Below are 19,400 nucleotides of genomic sequence, written 5' to 3'. Positions count from 1 at the left end.
ATGTACTTCTTCCTCCTCAACCTCTCTCTCATTGACCTGGGCTCAATCTCTACCATTGTTCCCAAAGCCATGGCCAATTCCCTGTGGGATACAACGACCATTTCCTATGCAGGTTGTGCTACCCAAGTCTTTTTCTTTATTGTCTTTGTCACAGCAGAGTTTTATCTTCTCACCATCATGGCCTATGACCGCTACATTGCCATCTGCAAACCCCTGCACTACGGGACAATAATGGACAGCAGAACTTGTGTCAACATGGCAGCAGCTGTCTGGGGCTGTACTTTTCTCTATGCTGTGCTGCACACAGCCAATACATTTTCACTGCCCCTCTGCCAGGGAAATCTCCTGGACCAGTTCTTCTGTGAACTTCCCCAGATTCTCAAGCTCTCCTGCTCAGATGCCTACCTCAGAGAGGCTGGGCTTCTTGCGGTTAGTGCTATTTTAGGATTTGTGTGTTTTGTTTTCCTTGTGCTGTCCTATGTGCAGATCTTCAGGTCAGTGCTGAGGATCCCCTCGCAGCAGGGCCGGCACAAAGCCTTTTCCACATGCCTCCCTCACCTGGCTGTGGTCTCCCTGTTCATCAGCACTGCTATTTTTGCCTACCTGAAGCCCCCTTCCATCTCTTCTCCATTCCTCAACCTTTTGCTGGCGGTTTTGTATTCGGTGGTGCCCCCAGCTGTGAACCCCCTCATCTACAGCATGCAAAACAAGGAGCTCAAGTGTGCAGTTAGGAGACAGATTTGGGGAATGTTTTCCAGTACTTATAAAGATCCCTTCATGGTCCAATAATGAATACAAGTGCATCCCCTTCCAAGCTTGTGTTGTCTTCGTAATCCTTTTTTTTTTTTTTTTTTTTTTATTGTTGCTTCTCTTCCTTGCATTTTTACATATATATTTTAATTCCCCCCACTGCTGTGAATGAACATACTTGCTCTGTCCCGTTAGCAGGTCATATAAATGTGCATCTAACAGTGTGAGTCAGTGAAGACTCTCTCATGACATCTCAATAATAAAATGGAATTATGCCAGTGCAATGCGTGAAGCCTGGGACTTCCTTCCCCCCCAAAACTTGTCAAGAATAGGCCCAAAGAATTGCTCCCCACAAGGATCTGTTCTTGCTTCAGTTCAGGAGGGAATGGCTAATTTTTGCATTGTGACCTGTCAGAGACCAAGGGCTAGATTTAACACTCACCCATGGGTGTCTGCTCACAGCAGAGGCAGCGAATGGTCACTGCATTACATAGCCAGGGCTGTTCCCACATGTGACCCATAGATGAAGTCCTTCAGAAGGGGAATCTGGAGCTGCATGCAGCGCCCAGGGTACCTCCAAGGACATGGGAGCCTGGTGTGGGCAGTGACTGCAGCCCCTCTGAAAGTGAGAGATCTCCCACCGTGAGCTCGGCCACAGGGAAAGAACTAAAGCCAGGTATTTCAGGGAACCTGTGACTCCGCAATCTCAGGGAAGAGAGTGGGCACCCAGCAGGCAGAGGGAAGGGAAGGTGGGGAGTGATTCAATTCCCCCTTCGTGAAGTACCTTTGTCTGAAGTACCTCTGTACAGCCTATTTGTTCTGCATAGCAGTACCAACAGCTTGGGGACCACATGTGGGGAGTGTGGGGATTGCCATTCCCCACTGCCCAGGGGGAGCTAATCTTTGAAATTTGACCAGCTCCATCCTTCTGTCTATACTGAAATACTGAAATTTGACCAGCTCCATCAGTGTCTATACTGGGGGAACAGTTACAGATTTCAATACCCAGCTGCAGAAAAGACTGACTAACCTGATCTACATGTAAAACTATCACTGCTCAGAGATGATGGTAGTGGACACCTCCAGAGGTCCCTTCGGACTCCCTCAGAGGGGACTCTTCAGACAGAAGGCCAAGTCTGTGGCTGCCTGATGTGGGCTGGGCTTTCCTGAAGCTGTACTGTCAGGTTTCTTTGGTTCGTCAGAATAGGAATGGAAACAGAACTGTACAGAGTACAGAAGATTTTGAGTTTCTGTAACCTCAATTTTTATGAGGAACCTCAAAAAGTGCCTTCAGCACTCGCAGTCTTTCATAACGCATCAGCATCACCTTCCCAGTTTCATTAGGACTTGTGTGACCTCCTGTTCATGTCCAGCAGGGACCTGTCTCCATTCCTCCTCAACTCCTCCCTCTGCCCAACAGCAACAGGGCAGGGGGTCCACCTCCATTTGGAGTGTCTAACCCCACTACCTGTTCTTCAGGCCCTGCAGAGCGTTGCTCCACAAGTCTATCTCCTGCCCACACTCCCTGATATCCCTCAACCTCTCCACCTCCTCCTTGAGTTCTGCCACCAGGCAGATCAGGTCAGATGGTAGCAAAAGGCTTAGACACTCCCTGCATCCAGAGACCTGAACTGCTGCATTTTTGAGCGGGTAGTAAGTCTGCATGTGTACAGACTTCCTAGAGAGATCACAGTGCCTAGTGGAGACGATTGCAGCCTAGCTAGCAGTAGACTGCCATTGGAGGAGGTGTTCCTATGGGTGGGGGGGAACACTCTGCCCTCCCTGCTCACCATGCCTGCCACACGAACTGTGGCACTGACTGCCGCGCCACTACCTTCTAACATGCCACGCCCTGGTCACTCGCGCTCCCTAGGGGCAGCTTTTGAACGTCTAGGGAGGGGGCGCTGCTGGCTCCGCATATGCCTTGTTCTCGCTTCTTTCACCTCCCTCGTGAGGGCTGCCGAGTTCCCTCAAGTGGGCTCGATGCCAGAATAATTAGCCCTGCCTGTCTGATCCCACGCTCGGCTGCAGAACGTTTCTGCCCTGGAAACAATTGCCTTGGCAAGTGGCTTCGAAATGGTAGTGGTGCTTTTTGAAATCTTCCTCCTTAACTACACCATGAAAGCTCTCCAATTAGCTGTCCAAGTCTTGAAGACTTGAATAAAACTATGGAAGACATATGGTTCCTTAGGTGTTTCTGGATTGTAATGAATTCCATGGTGGATTTTGGTGCTCAGTCTGTGAACCTCAAGTACTGAGAGGAGAATGATGCAATTGCTTGAGAAAGTAAAGTCAGAAGGAAAAGTTGAAGTGACTTGGAGTATTAATGGGCCCCACTGAGGGCCGTTACCAAGAGATTCTCCTCAGGGACTTGTTAGGGCACATAATTGGAGGCCATGATTCCAGATTGGCAAAGCACTGTGCTGAGAAAAGTCTGGGTTTGTTTTGGTCAGACAAAAGCAGAAAGGCCAAGGCCTTACCTCAGACTGGAGGAGAAATCCTGCACCCCCATGTCTCACTCAGGGCTCTTTCTGGACTCTGTGGGGGACCAGATGATGGTTGGACCAGATGATCACAGAATCACAGAATCATTTAGGTTGGAAGAGACCTCCAAGATCAACGAGTCCTACCTCCGACCTAACACTGACAAGTCCTCCACTAAACCATATCACTAAGCTCTACCTCTGAATGACCTTTCAAGACCTCCAGGAATGGTGACTCAACCATTTCCCTGGGCAGCCCATCCCAATGCCTAACAACCCTTTTGGTAAAGTTCTTCCTAATATCCAACCTAAACTGGCACTTCAAATGTCACTCAGATGTCACTCTGCCATCTCCAATATCACCTGCTGTCTGCATCCGAACAGCTCCCTCCTGCCTCTGTCTGCATTCAATGTAATCCAATTGCAATGAGACAAGCAGCTTACATGCTGCCTGGTTTGTGCCCACCTGAACGAAGGCAAGAGGAATCCCAACTCCTGTGACCATCTGTGAGGCATGGGAGAGGAAGATAAGCCCCCTTCTAGCCTCTGAACTGCAAACAAAGTATGAAATGCCTGGTTTGACTCAGCTGAAACCCTTCCCTGAGCAGGGGGAGGGAGATCCTTGGGTGGGTGTTCTGCCCAAAACCAGGACATGGAAAGGTGATCCAGTTGGCCTCAGTTATCTGAGAGAAGAGGCCCAAGCCCTCCTCATCACAGCCTCACTTCAGGAAGTTGTAGATTGCAATGAGGTTTCCCCTGAGCCTCCTCTTCTGCAGACTAAACAACCCCAGCTCCCTCAGCTTCTCGTCATAGGGCTTATGCTCCAGACCCCTCACCAGTTTTGTTGACCTTCTCTGGACACTCTCCAGCACATCGATGTCTGTCTTGTAGTGAGGGGCCCAAAACTGAACACAGTACTCCAGGTGTGGCTTCACCAGAGCTGAGTACAGGGGGATGATCACCTCACTGCTCCCGCTGGCTACACCATTTCTAACACAGGCCAGGATACCATTGGCCTTCTTCCCACCTGGGCACGCTGCCGGTTCATGTTCAGCCAAACATCAATCATCACTCCCACGTCCCTTTCCTCTTCACAGCCTTCTAGCCACTCTGTCCCAAGCCTATAGCATTGCATGGGGTTGTTGTGGCCAAAATGGAGGATCCAGTGCTTAGCCTTGTTAAACCCCATCCCATTAGCCTCAGCCCAGCCTATCCCAATCCCTCTGAAGGACCACCTTAGCCTCAGGCAGATCAACATTACCTCCCAACTTGGTGTCGTCTGCAAACTTACTGAGGGTACATTCAATCCCCTCATCTAGGTCATCAATAAAGGTATTAAACAAGATAGGCCTCAGTACCAACCCCTGGGCGACGCCACTTGTAACGGGACGCCAACTGAACTGAACTCCATTAACCACAACCCGCTGGACATGGCCCTCCATCCAGTTCTTCACCCAGAGAAGACTATACACAGCCAGGAGAGATGACCCAACGGGATTAAATAGATGCTCCAATAGGTGTTCCAGCCCACCCTGCCACTACCAAAAGCACCTCGCAGCCTGCAGAAGAGGAGCCTGCTGGGGAAGATCTGGAGGGCTGTGGGGACCCACCAGCAGGAGCTGGTGTCAAGTCCTGCACAAGGGTCCAAGACATAGAATCATAGAATCATAGAATCATAGAATATCCTGAGTTGGAAGGGACCCTTAAGGATCATCAAGTCCAACTCTTGACACCGCACAGGTCTACCCAAAAGTTCAGACCATGTGACTAAGTGCACAGTCCAATCTCTTCTTAAATTCAGTCAGGCTCGGTGCAGTGACCACGTCCCTGGGGAGCCTGTTCCAGTGTGCAACCACTCTCTCTGTGAAGAACCCCCTCCTGATGTCAAGCCTAAACTTCCCCTGCCTCAGCTTAACCCCGTTCCCGCGGGTCCTGTCACTGGTGTTAATGGAGAAAAGGTCTCCTGCCTCTCGACACCCCCTTACGAGGAAGTTGTAGACTGCGATGAGGTCTCCCCTCAGCCTCCTCTTCTCCAGGCTGAACAGGCCCAGTGCCCTCAGCCGTTCCTCGTACGTCTTCCCTTCCAGGCCTTTCACCATCTTCGTAGCCCTCCTCTGGACTCTCTCCAACAGTTTCATGTCCTTTTTATACTGTGGTGCCCAGAACTGCACACAGTACTCTAGGTGAGGCCTCACCAGCACAGAGTAGAGCGGGACAATCACCTCCCTTGACCTACTAGCGATGCCGTGCTTGATGCACCCCAGGACACGGTTGGCCCTCCTCTCCCTGTTCAGCTCTTTTACCTGATCTTTCCCTGCCTGTGGGTGCTGGGCAGGCATCCTTAGGCTCCATGGGGGCCCAAGGCAGCAGAGGGTGGGCACTGCCAGTGAGTGTCTCATGGGACTTCCCAAAGATCCACTTCTCTGGAAACTGCCTGTGGCTGGCAGGACAGAAATGTCTTTGTCAGTAGGAATAGTGTCAAGGGACCAGGGGCTCTGTCAGCACCACAGCCAGACACTGATCCTGCTGGCTCTAAGATGTGTTCCTTCCAAACCACCGAATATTTGAGCTCTTCTCCCCTCCATCCGCCTCAGGGAGACACCCTGACACCTGGGCAGGGAAGCACTGGACCTGGGGAAAAGCCCCCAGAGGGTTTTAATATGAGGAAATACCAACACACAGCGTTAAAACGGGAATACCAAGAGGGGAAATACCCATGTGTGTCTGCTGACTGCTGGAAAAGGGAGACCGTTCCCTGGCACTCACGGCTCTCCCAATGGCACTGAGCTCTCCTCCCTCCCGGCTGCACCCAGCTGCTCAGCAGGGCTGGGCTCTGCTGGCCTGGGGCTCTGGAACTCTTGTGCACTGGACTCTGATGTCACATCCTGGGTGTCCTCATGGGGACATGCCAGAGACACCTCTTCAACATCGTCATAGCCCGTGGTCCCCAGGAAAGGTGATGAGGTGTCTCCATCAGCTCCAGGGACCCCAGCACTTCTCCGGGAGTGCAGGCTTCCCCCTGTAAGCATCAAGGCAGGCTGCTGTGGTTGGGTCTGTGGGGTGCCCCTTGGCGCTGTTTATCACCTTCCTCGTCCTCACCAGCCTGAGACATTCAGCCCATTCTCCCAGCCCCCACTAAATATCCCAGGACAGGTTCTCCATGGATTGTCAGGCTTTCAATATGGCATGGATTCTCCTAGGCCTGGGGTTGGCACCTAGGAAGTGGCAGTGCTGCATTGCCCTCTCACCTGTGTCTGCATCCCTGTGCCCATCTCCTTCCTCTGGTGTCCTGCGCACTTCCCAGTCCCCCTGCCCAGGGACAGGATCCTCCCCAGGGTCAGAAACCTCCCCAGCATCATCATAGCCATCTGCTGGGTAACCTCCGGGCAGGACAGGGACATCTGAAAGGAGAGGGAAGGTGGTGGCAATGAGAAGAGATGTCCTGCAGAGCAGAGGATGGGAGGGTGTGTGGGGACACAGGGCTGACATGCTGCTGGTGTCAGGGTCACAGCAGAGCCTTCATGCAACCAGCTCTGTTGATAACACTCGGTGGCCACTGCTGTCTGTCTGGTCTGTCTGCAGGGAGGAGAAATTGAGTCCTTCCCCCCCCCACCCCCGCTCTTATCCCTGGGTGTGGCCCCAGATCATCCTCCTCCTCATGTGCCTGGGGTAGGGCTGCAGCTGGGTCAGGGACCCCTCTGAAAAGGAGGCTGCAGAGAGCTGCAGTGGGTGCTGTGGGATGAGCCCTGCTGCCCTGACTGGTGGTCAGCACTGCTGGGGATGGGCACCCACAGAGCTGGGGGTGCATGGGGAGGAGACCAGATCCTTGGAAAGAGACAATTGTCAGAGGGACTCCAACAGCTGCCCTGGGAAAGCCCTTCACTTAGTTCTTGGTTCAGGGACAAGCAGAGAGGGGCTATCCCCTCTGGGATGGGCAGAGCTGGTGGGGAGGAAGCTCCTCTGTGGGGGCCAGCACCTGGATGCTCTCCCACAGACCCCATGGTCCAACCATTTCAGGGACCATGGGCAGGAGCTGCAGGGCACAGCCCTGGTCTGAGACAGGGAGAATGGACACAGCAGATGTGCCCCCGCAGGTTACCTGCACCCACCTGAGAGACTGAACCTCGCCTGCTTCTCCCACGCCAGGCTGTAAGCGATCTCCTCGTACATGGCCTCAGGGAAGGGCTCCCCAGCTCTCCCGGAGCCTGGGGACAGAGACAGAACTGGTCTGGGAATGGGCAGAGAGGGACAGGACCCCACTGGGCTCCCCCAGCCCCATTCCCTGGGCCAGCACAGGGCTGTCCCCACAGCACAGCCCCTCTGTGTTGTGTTGGCACTGCAACCACATCCCCAGGGAGGGCAGCATCCCCATGGAGATGGTCTGGGGCAGAGTCAGTCTCGCACCATCCCTTTGGAGACAGCCCTTGTGCCCCTTTCGTCCCTGGGTCATGTCCCAGTGCAGACCCTGCACCAATTCCCTCATTTCCCCTCCCCATAGAGCTGCTCCATCTCTTCCCCATACATCAATAGCACAGCCTGCGCCCTGCTGGGAGGTGGCTGACACCACAGTGATGGACTCCGCTGCCCCATGCTCCTCCTGCCAGAGCTGCCCAGAGCACTGCCAGCAGTGCATCCTCCCCGTCTCACCCAGCCCAGATCTCACATTTCTCTTCTCACCCCAGAACGGATGCCTCAGGCTCTGGGCTCTCTCCATCTCTTTCTGCTGGTGCCCCATGGTCTGTCAGTCAGTGGGGCAGCACATGGGGCAGGAGGCAGCACACGGCTCTGTTTCTGTGCCCCAGGACACTAACATCCCCAGCAGCCCCAGCCCTGCCAGGAGGCATCTCCCCCCAGGACCACTGGGGAAGGACCCACCTCTGCGCCGAGCCCTGGCACTTCGCATCTTCCCAGCCAGGAGGGCCAGGAGCAGCCACACGAGGGCCCCCAGGATGATGCAGATGACCACAGGCACCGAGAGTCCCTCTCTGCTGGTGGTCGGACGGCCCTGTGGGGGATCTGCATGGGCAGGAACATGGCAGGGGCAGCATCAGACAAGGGAGAGGCTGGGGGCAGGACATGCCACTCCTGACCACACAAGGCAGCAGGGGCTGGGGGGAACAGGGCTGGGTGATGGGGCAGCTCCCACCCTGCTGGGTCCATCACAGACTTCTCCTAGCTCACTTGATTTCCTGGGAGTCTCACAGCCCAATAAGGAGCCCCTTCCCCTGGCTGTGGGTCACAGCTTGTCCATGGATAGACCCAGCCCCAGGGGAAGGACAGCTTACCTGCTCCTGGGGGGGGTGTTGCTGTCCTGGGTGCACCTGCAGGGGAGCAGAAGGAGAGCTGGGCTGAGAGGCTGGGGCTGTGGCACCAGGCAGCCTCCCTGGCAGATGACCCCTCTGCTTTGGCCAACATTCTCTTGTCTGCTGGGCGTAAAACCCAAAAGTCCTGGGCCATTGCACGCCCTTCCCTGAGGCTGCTGGTGGCTGGGGGAGCTGCTCTAGATTCCCCTGGCATAGGGACCAGCCTGCCAGACAGGGCCTGGGCGAATGGAGGAGAAAGATGGGAACCAGGCAGCACAATGGGGAAGGGTGGGGGCTTTCCTCTCCCAGCGCCAGGCACCTCCCCAGGCTTGGCTGCTCCAGCTTCAGGGCCAGGCTCAGTGTGCTCCCATTGGGCTTTGCCCAGGGACAAGGGACACCAGCAGTGACAGACCCAGCTCAGAGTGCAACTTGACACACAGAGCCATGTTCTGGTGTCCACTTGTTGCTTCCTGAGGTCACAGCCAGGTCCCGTAGGAGTGTCCTCATCCCAGAGGTAGGGAACAAGTTCAGTCCTTACCTGAGCATGTCACTCCAGCATCCCATCTGTGATCGCAGTATGCTTGACCCCATCCCCTGTGTGTGCAGTCAGACAGGGCAGACTCGGTGCCACGACAGCCAACATAATTCATCCAAACGGGCCCAGATCCCAGCCCGAAGTGTGCACTCGAATGAGCTTTGAGAGCACCCCCACAGCCCAGCTGCCTACAAACCACTGCAGCATCGGACTTGTCCCAGTCGTCATCACACACGGTCCCCCACTGGCCCTGATGTTTCACCTCCACTCTCCCAGCACAGCGACTGCCGCCATCCGCCAGCCTCACCTCCGCAGCCCCTTCAAACACCAACACAGGAAGAGTCAGGAGAGTTTTGAGCCCCACATTGTGTGTCCGTGAGGACCCCCTCCCCAGGCAGACTCCCAGTTCCCAGGGTGGGATTCCTGTCCCCATAGGCTGTCTCAGGGGCAGTGGGGGGTTCCTCCTCTCCCCATGGGCTACACTGGGCTGGGGGTACACAGCTCTAGCCCTCCTGGGCCATTTGCTGCCCCACAGCCCTCACCACCTCCTCCCACCCCAGCGGACCCCTGCCCCCACCCATGCCCACCCCCACACAGCCCCCAGCCCTGCACAGGGCTCCCACTCTTCCCCTTCCCATTGTCCCCCAAACAGCCCCATGCCCCTGAGCAGCTTCCATTGCCCATTGTCTGCCACAGGCACCTCCCAAACCCACTGTCTGGGTTGACAACAAGGATACCAACAGCCAACGTCCCTTCCCCATGCCTGCTGTCAGACTGGCCCCTGTGCTTTACCAGGGCCCCCAAGAAAAACACCTCACGGTGCAGATGTCCCAGTCCCCTTCTGTTAATGGGACACAACCTGCCCTCCTGGAGTCAGTGCTTCCCCAGATCCCAGGGGCAGGGAACAGCACACAACCCCTCTGGGGCACCCCAGATATTGGCTGTGCCCTGGAGATCACTGAGAACCACCCTCACTGTCTGGAACTCCTCTAGATCCAGAGGCACTGTGCTGGGGAACAAGGGGTCCCAGAAAGGTACCCAAGGACAAGGTGTCTAGAAATGAAGTCAGGCTTGGGCTGCCAAAAACATGGGAGATATGAAAATGGATTACCCCCTCCCACCCAGACAGGCACAGATTAAAGAACAGAGCTGAGAGACTGAGCACCTTCTGCCTCTCATTTCAGTGGTGCCTGAAAACAACCCCACTCCCAGAGGGATCCCAATGACCCCACTGCTGCCCACTGTCCCAAGGCTGTGGAACAGAGAAGCTGGCACTTACCTCTGCATGGCTGCACCCAGAGGAACAGCCACAGCACCCAAGGGGACAGGAGTCCCTCTGTCCCCATCCTGAGGCTCCTGTCCTGACAGCACGGCCCTGCTGCTGGAGCTCCTGGGGACCCAAAGGTCAATGGAGATGATGGGAGGGCAATATATCTGTGCAGATGCTGTCCCAGCTGCAGGAGGAGCCAATCAAAGCAGCAGGCACCTTTTTAGACGTTATCGACACTTATCTCCCCTCCGACGTAGCCCAGCTCTCCAATGAACTTCTCCAGCGCTCTTCATGACCATATATGAGGGACGGCTCCGCTGCGGGTCTCACGTCACTGCGGTGGGACATCATCGTGGGGTAGGGCTGGGTGTGGGGGCAGATGGCTCTGACACCCCTTGCAGCCTGCTGTGGGAGCACGGAGCATCTCCTAAGCTGTAGCATCCAAGAGCCCAAGGTGCGATTGTCCGGCCGTCCCTGCGCCATGGGATCCACGGGGCTGGTCCTGCAGCAGGGCTGTGTCAGGCTGGGAAGGGACCAGCCCCTGCCCCTGCTACAGCCCCTGCTGTGCTGGCAGCAGCAGCTGGGAAAGGCCCTTGGGCAGGGCCAGAGCCCCATGATGGGGGTGCTGGCTGTCCCGTCCCTCCCCAGGGAGCCTCCTGTGGGGTCCCGGCAGCAGCCAGACCTGGTCCAGGGCCTGCCCTGGCAGCAGAGCTGCAGCCCAGAGCCTCAGGCGTCTCCCTGGCTCTCAGCGTGTCACCCAGGGGCCGTTATTCCCCGCGGCGGGTCAGGAGCTGGAGCCTGCCTGCCACTGCAGGTGCACAAACCGCAGCCCACGTGACATGGCGCCCGGGCAGGAAGACGGTGGTTTCCTCCTGGCCCCGTGCCCAGGCATGGCCCTGCGGTGCCTCCCAGCCTCCCCACAGCTCCAAGCTTGGCAGGCTTCAGGAAGTGTTGGACAATGCTCTCATATGTACAGTTTCATATATATGTATATATATATGTGTATATATATACATATAATTTTAAGTAAATAAATATATTTAATATATATATATCAATATATTAATATAATATATATTAATAAATATATATAATAATTATATATATTTAATATATATATATATAATATATATAATAAATACATATAAAAATATATATTTTACTAATATATTATATCATATCATATCATATCATATCATATTGTATTATCATATATTATATTTATTGTTATGTTGTGCTATGTTATTATATATTATGTACTATATACTATATACTATATACTTTATATTATATACTATATATTATATAGAATATATTTTAATAATAAAATATATAATATATAAAATATATAATATAATATAATATAATATAATATAATATAATATAATATAATATTATATTATATTATATTATATTATATTATATTATATTATATTATATTATATTATATTATTATAATATATGGAGTATTATATATATAGTATGATACATAATACAATATATAATATAAAATATAAAATTTTATATATTGTATATTATATAATTATATAATGTAATATGTTATATATTATTGTAATATATATATAATATATAATATATAATATATAATATATAATATATAATATATAATATATAATATATAATATATAATATATAATATATAATATATAATTATTTTTTTGTTTTGTTTTTATTTTTATTTTTATTTTATTTAAATAATATATATTATATTGTATTAAATATTACGTTATGAGTTTTTAAAAATATCATACATATAGTGTTTAATATATGTATATTTATAAATATATTTTTTTTATATTTTTGTTTTAAATCTTTTATAGTTTTTTAGATACATATAATTTAATTTTATTCTCATGGCTGAAGTTGGTCTCACTGATCTTCAATTATTTCCAGAGCAGGACATTTCAAAATTCGGTTCAACCCAGCTCCAGGTGATGCCATAGCATCTTCACTTGCCATGGGCCTGTTCCTGGCCTGCATTCAGACAGCAATGACCTCACAAACACCTACACAATTCTTGGTCTGACAGCTCCTCAAGCACCAGTGGTCTCACAGGTACAATGCATGGGCCTTGCCCTGACCTATCAGCTACTTGATCACCAATGACCTCCCCTCAGACCTACATAAGCCACGTGCCTCAGGCACCAGGGTCCTCCCAGTATCTAGCACAGGCCATGTTTGCCGTCGGCCTGTCAGCTACTCAGGCACCACTGGCATTGCAGGAACAATCACCTGCCATGGGCCTGCTCGTGGTCTATCAGATCTTCAGCTGACAGTGACCTCGTAAGCACAGATGATCTATTGGAAGATATCAGAGTCCCTGCCCATGACAGGGGGTGGGTGCTCATGCTCAGCTGGCTGTTGACCAACATCCTCAGGGGCTTTTCTTCTGGACAGCTTTCCAGCCACTCTTCCCCAAGCCTATGCTACTGCATGGGATTGTTATGACCCAAGTCCAGAAGCACTGTTGAATGTCATGTGATTGGACTCAGTCCATCAACCTAGCCTTTCCAGATGCCTCTGAAAAGCTTTCCTACCTGTCAACTGTCCCAACTAACTTGTTATCATCTGCAAATGTACTAAGGGTGTACTTGATCCTCTCAGTCAGATCATCCATCAAAATAGTAAACAAAGCTGGACCCAGTACAGAGGTCTGGGGAATGCCACCCACGACGATCCACCAACTGGATTGATCTCTCCTCACTCAGACTCTTTGAGCATGGCCATCCAGACAGTTCTTCAGCCAGCAAACTGTACACCTGCCCAAGCCATGAGCAGATGGATGGGTTTTCATTCTGCACGGCTCATGCTGCTGAGTCCACACTGAGAAGATGTACCTCCTTCTATTAGGCTTTTTGGGATGCCCTGTGCTCAGTCCTTTCAAACCAACTAAGCATGAATTTGGTGCTTGTGATGAGCTGGTGCTCAGCTCGTGTTCCAGTTACTTGCTAGCATGTATCATTGTTGTTGAGTTTGTACAACACTGGCATTCTTGCATTCCCTTTTGTCTCTGTTTGCTTGAGTCTGCATTGTCGATGGTAGTTCAGGAATACTGGAGGGGTGGCTGCAGGGAAGCATGAGGTTGCATCTGTCATCGTGGGACCTCGGTCAAGGTGGGATAGAATTCTATCCTTTGAGGGAATCCCAAAGGTAATTCCTTCTTAAAGGGTGATGCCATCCTGAGTCGTGTCCTTGCCTGTGCAGCATCTGTCAAATGGCTGATATAAGTTTCTCCTCAGAAGAAAGTCCCTAATGGGGACTTCATGGTGGTGTTTTCATTCATCCCTACGGTGGCAGGGAGGGGTACAGAGTGGACACGGAAAGCCCACTTGTTAAACACGTGGCTCCGGGGCTGGTGCCAACGCAGAAATCTTGGGTTTTTCGACCATGGGGCACTTTACAAAGCACCCGGCCTGATGGCCGTAGACGGGTCCCTATCCTTTAGGGGAAAAAGGATCCTGGGCCAGGAGCTGGCGGGGCTCATTGATAGGGCTTTAAACTAGGTAAGAAGGGGGATGGGGCTGAAGCAAGGATTGTTGGGGCTGTGCCAGGGGGAACAATGGCAAGGCCGGGGAATAAGGTAATGGCCCAGCTGAAGTGCATCTACACCAATGCACGCAGCATGGGTAACAAACAGGAGGAGCTGGAAGCCATCGTGCAGCGGGCAGGCTACAATGTGGTTGCCATCACGGAAACGTGGTGGGACCAGTCTCATGACTGGAGTGCTGCTATGCCTGGCTATAAGCTCTTCAGAAGGGACAGGCAGCACAGAAGGGGTGTTGGTGTGGCTCTCTATATTAGAGAGTCTTTCGATGTTGTAGAACTCGAGGCTAGGAATGACAAGGTCGAGTCCCTTTGGGTTAGGATCGGCAGGGACAACAAGGCTAGCATCCTGGTCGGGGTCTGCTATAGACCGCCGAACCAGGATGAGGAGACGGATGAGGAGTTCTACAGGCAGCTGACAGAAGTTGCGAAATCTTCAGCGCTTGTACTCGTGGGGGACTTCAACTTCCCTGACATATCCTGGAAGCACAACACAGCCCAGAGAAAGCAGTCTAGGAGGTTTCTGGAGAAAGTGGAAGATAGCTTCCTGACGCAGCTGGTTAGTGAGCCTACCAGGGGTGGTGCCCTGCTAGACCTTCTCTTCACAAACAGAGAAGGACTGGTGGAGGATGTGATTGTTGGGAGCTGTCTTGGGCAAAGTGACCACGAAATGGTGGAGTTCACTATTCTTGGCGAGGCCAGGAAGGGGACCAGTAAAACCAATGTATTGGACTTCCAGAGGGCTGACTTTAAGCTGCTCAGGACACTAGTTGGTGGAGTTCCTTGGGAGGCGGTTCTGAAGGGCAGAGGGATCCAGGAAGGCTGGGCGCTCTTCAAGAGGGAAATCTTAATGGGGCAGGAGCAGTCTATCCCCATGTGCCCAAAGACGAGCTGGTGGGGAAGAAGACCAGCCTGGCTCAACAGAGAATTGTGGCTTGAGCTTAGGAGAAAAAAGAGGGTTTATAATCTTTGGAAAAGAGGGCAGACCACTAGGGAGGACTATAAGGATGTAGTGAGGCTGTGCAGGGACAAAATTAGGAAGGCCAAAGCTCATCTGGAGCTCAATCTGGCTACTGACGTTAAAGATAACAAAAAAAGTTTTTATAAATACATCAACACAAAAAGGAGGACTAAGGAGAATCTCTATCCTTTACTGGATGCGGGGGGAAACTTAGTTACAAGAAATGAGGAAAAGGCGGAGGTGCTCAATGTCTTCTTTGCCTCAGTCTTAGCGGCAATACCAGTTGTTCTCTGGATACCCGGTACCCTGAGCTGGTGGAAGGGGATGGGGAGCAGGATGTGGCCCTCACCATCCATGAAGAACTGGTTGGTGACCTGCTACGGCACTTGGATGTGCACAAGTCGATGGGGCCGGATGGGATCCACCCAAGGGTACTAAGAGAACTGGCAGAGGAGCTGGCCAAGCCCCTATCCATCATTTATCAGCAGTCCTGGCTATCGGGGGCCAGGAGGCCCTACAAGAAGGGCCGGAGGGCAGACCCGGGGAACTACAGGCCTGTCAGTTTGACCTCAGTACCAGGGAAGCTCATGGAGCAGATCCTCTTGAGAGTCATCATGCGGCACTTGCAGGGCAAGCAGGCGATCAGGCCCAGTCAGCATGGGTTTATGGAAGGCAGATCCTGCTTGACGAACCTGATCTCCTTCTATGACAAAGTGACGCGCTGGGTGGACGAGGGAAAGGCTGTGGATGTGGTCTACCTTGACTTCAGCAAGGCATTTGACACCGTCTCCCACAGCATTCTCCTCAGAAACTGACTGCTCTTGACTTGGACTGGCGCATGCTTCGTTGGGTTAGAAACTGGCTGGATGGCCGGGCCCAAAGAGTCATGGTAAATGGAGTCAAGTCCAGTTGGAGGCCAGTCATTAGTGGCGTCCCCCAGGGCTCGCTGCTGGGGCCGGTCCTCTTTAATATCTTCATCAATGATCTGGACGAGGGCATTGAGTGCACCCTCAGTAAGTTTGCAGATGACATCAAGCTAGGTGTGTGTGTCGATCTGCTTGAGGGTAGAAAAGCTCTGCAGGAGGATCTGGATAAGCTGCACCAATGGGCTGAGGTCAACTGCATGAAGTTTAACAAGGCCAAGTGCCGGGTCCTCCACCTGGGATGCAATAACCCCAAGCAGAGCTACAGGCTGGGAGATGAGTGGTTGGAGAGCTGCCAGGCAGAGAAGGACCTGGGAGTGATGGTGGACAGTCGGCTGAATATGAGCCAGCAGTGTGCTCAGGTGGCCAAGAAGGCCAACGGCATCCTGGCTTGTATCAGAAACAGCGTGACCAGCAGGGCTAGGGAGGTGATCGTCCCCCTGTACTCGGCTCTGGTGAGGCCGCACCTCGAGTACTGTGTTCAGTTTTGGGCCCCTCGCTACAAGAAGGACATGGAGGTGCTTGAGTGGGTCCAGAGAAGGGTGACGAAGCTGCTGAGGGGCCTGGAGAACAAGTCCTACGAGGAGCGGCGGAGGGAGCTGGGCTTGTTCAGCCTGGAGAAGAGGAGGCTCAGGGGTGACCTTATCGCTCTCTACAGATACCTTAAAGGAGGCTGTAGAGAGGTGGGGGTTGGCCTGTTCTCCCACATGACTGGTGACAGGATGAGGGGGAATGGGCTTAAGTTGCGCCAGGGGAGTTTTAGGTTAGATGTTAGGAAGAATTTCTTTACCGAAAGGGTTGTTAGACACTGGAACAGGCTGCCCAGGGAAGTGGTGGAGTCACCATCCCTGGAAGTCTTTAAAAGACGCTTAGATGTAGAGCTTAGGGATATGGTTTAGTGGGGACTGTTAGTGTTAGGTCAGAGGTTGGACTCGATGATCTTGAGGTCTCTTCCAACCTAGAAATTCTGTGATTCTGTGACCCCACTCCATCACTGTGAAGATGGTGGAGCCCATCCTGGAACCCATTTCCAGGCTCTGGAAGGACAAGAAAATCATCTTGAGCCATTGGGACATCTTCAGGTAGGGGAAGCCACATTTAATCAGTTTGGGCATGAAATGTCCATGACGAAATGACTGGCCTGGCAGATGAGGGCAGAGCAGTGGATATAGATCTACTCTGACTCCTTACTTACTCTGTAAGTACTCTTACTTACTCTGTAAGGTTTTGTTGTGGATTAACCTGGAAGTAGCTAAGCACCACACAGCAGCAATTTTGGTCCTCCCAGCCAGGGGGTCTAAAAGTGAGAAACCTTGTGTGCTGAGATAAAGACAGCTTAATAAATAAACCAAGAGCTCTGCACATATGCAAAGTAAAATAAAATAAAAAAAAATAAAAATAAAATAAAATAAAATAAAATAAAATAAAATAAAATAAAATAAAATAAAATAAAATAAAGTAAAATAAAATAAAATTAAATTAAAAGGACTCATTATTCACTATTTGCCAGTGATGAACAAAAGTTCAGCCATTTGTAGGAAAACCATGTTTCATCAAGTGTTACTATTAGTTGCGAAGGAAGATACAATATTACCCAATATTCCTCACACCATGAATAAAAGAAAAATACAGACTTTTTTAGTGTTTCTTCAATAGCTCAATATGTGCCAATCTTTTTATTTCTTTTTTATTTCAGCTCAGCATACAAGACATACCAGCTTAGTAGAGCAGGCCCAGAACAGGGCCACAAAATCATTCAGAGGGCTGGAGCTGGTCTGTTATGAAGAGAGGCTGGGAGAACTGGGGTTTGTCAAGATGGAAAAGAGAAGGCTCTGGGGAGACCTTACAGCAACCTTCCAGTACCTAAAGGGGGCCTACAGGAAAGCTGGGGAGGGACATTTTATCAGGGAATGTAGTGACAGGACAAGGGGTAATGGTTATAAAATGAAAAGAGAGTAGTTTTATATTAGATATTAGACATTCACTTAGTGCTGAGCCATGTAAGCACAGCATCACAGGTTTCCATTTCTCATACTGCCCCCCACGACATGTGGGTTGAGAGCGTGCAAGACGTTGTGATGAGACACAGCCAGAAAAGCTGACCCAAAGTGATCAAATTGATATTCCTCACCCTCCAGCACCCTGTGCAGCCCACCACCCCACTACCAAAAGCATACCATGCACACCAAATACATCTCCTGAGAAGAGTGGCTGAGAGAGTTGGGATTGCTTAGTGTTGAGAAGACAAGACTCCACAAGGAGAAGAGAAGAGAAGAGAAGAGAAGAAGAGAAGAGAAGAGAAGAGAAGAGAAGAGAAGAGAAGAGAAGAGAAGAGAAGAGAAGAGAAGAGAAGAGAAGAGAAGAGAAGAGAAGAGAAGAGAAGAGAAGAGAAGAGAAGAGAAGAGAAGAGAAGAGAAGAGAAGAGAAGAGAAGAGAAGAGAAGAGAAGAGAAGAGAAGAGAAGAGAAGAGAAGAGAAGATGAAGTCACTGAGAGCAATGAGGTCTCCCCTCAGCCTTTTCTCCAGACTAGACAACCCAGGTTTCCTCAGCCTCTCCTCATAGGACATCCCCTTTTACCAGTCTTCCCTCTTTTCCCTTGGTTTCCCAACTGACAAGGTTCTTGGTCAGATAACCTTGCTGGAAGATATATTTTCTCTCTCCCATGTTCTCACCAGTCAGTGTGACTGCAGGTCTGGCTCCCTCACTGCCTACTTTAACACTTCTAGGTCAGGTTTTGTCCTCAGATGTGTTGTGTCCCAGGAGGCCCACTCTCTCCCCATTCTTAACAGAACAGGGAGAGAAAAATAGGAACAAGATGTGGAGAGACTCTACCAGGGAGTGTAGTGATCGGACAAGGGGCAGTGCTTTTAAGCTAGAAGAGAGTAGATTTAGGTCAGACCTAAAGGAGAAATTCTTCAAAGGCAGGTGGAGAGACACTGGAACAGGTTGCCCAGAGAAGTGGTGGGTGCCTCATCTGCGGTAGTGTCCAAGGTCAGGTTGGATGAGACATTGAGCAAAATGTTCTAGTGGGAGGTGACTCTGCCCATTTCATGGGGACTGGAACTAGACCTTAAGGTTCTTTCCAACCCCAAATATTCTATGATTCTATGAGCTTGCTGGGTTGTGTAGTCTGTGTAGACAGAAGGATTTCATTTGCTGTGAAAAAGATTGCTTCTCCTGAATATTTACAGGTTCTCGAAAGAGATGGAATGCAATTTGTGGGTGTCCTAACTAATAACAGGACAGGAAAAGATGATTCCCATAATGAACATATATTTTGATTTAGGAGAAAAGATAGCACTGGAATTAAGTGTCTCTTCCCAGTGGAGAGAAGGAAGAACAGTGATTGCATCAGTTCGATTCAAAGTTGATTTCCCTGGAGGCCCAGGGACTTGTCAAGAGCTCCCAGTGCTGCTGAGCTGAGCCGGGCTCCTGGGCTCAAGGGGAGCTGCTGGCAAGCGGGCAGCACTGCAGAGAGACAGCTCTGCCCAGGAGCAGCTCCTCTGCACAGCACAGCAGGGCTGGAGGCACTGCCTGCAGGGGACAAGGGTGGCCGAGAGAAGGGAGGGAGATGTTAAAGGCAGAGTGGAGGGGGGATGCTGAGAGCTCAC

General features: G+C 51.1%; 1 protein-coding gene across 1 annotated transcript; it reads left to right on the top strand.

The window, feature by feature from the left end:
* Positions 1–789, top strand: LOC119715445 (olfactory receptor 14C36-like). The gene has a single exon (XM_072030359.1). It carries the CDS (start codon positions 1–3, stop codon positions 787–789), a length of 789 nt encoding a protein of 262 aa, XP_071886460.1.
* Positions 790–19,400: the final 18,611 nt, after the last annotated feature.

This window comes from Anas platyrhynchos, chromosome 32 (genome assembly GCF_047663525.1).
Source record: "Anas platyrhynchos isolate ZD024472 breed Pekin duck chromosome 32, IASCAAS_PekinDuck_T2T, whole genome shotgun sequence".
In the NCBI taxonomy this organism is placed as follows: Eukaryota; Metazoa; Chordata; class Aves; order Anseriformes; family Anatidae; genus Anas; species Anas platyrhynchos.
This window is presented reverse-complemented; position numbering and strand designations above follow the sequence as displayed.

Coding starts and splice junctions, on each gene's coding strand:
- LOC119715445 (XM_072030359.1), top strand. CDS start 1: ATGTACTTCTTCCTCCTCAACCTCTCTCTCATTGACCTGGGCTCAATC.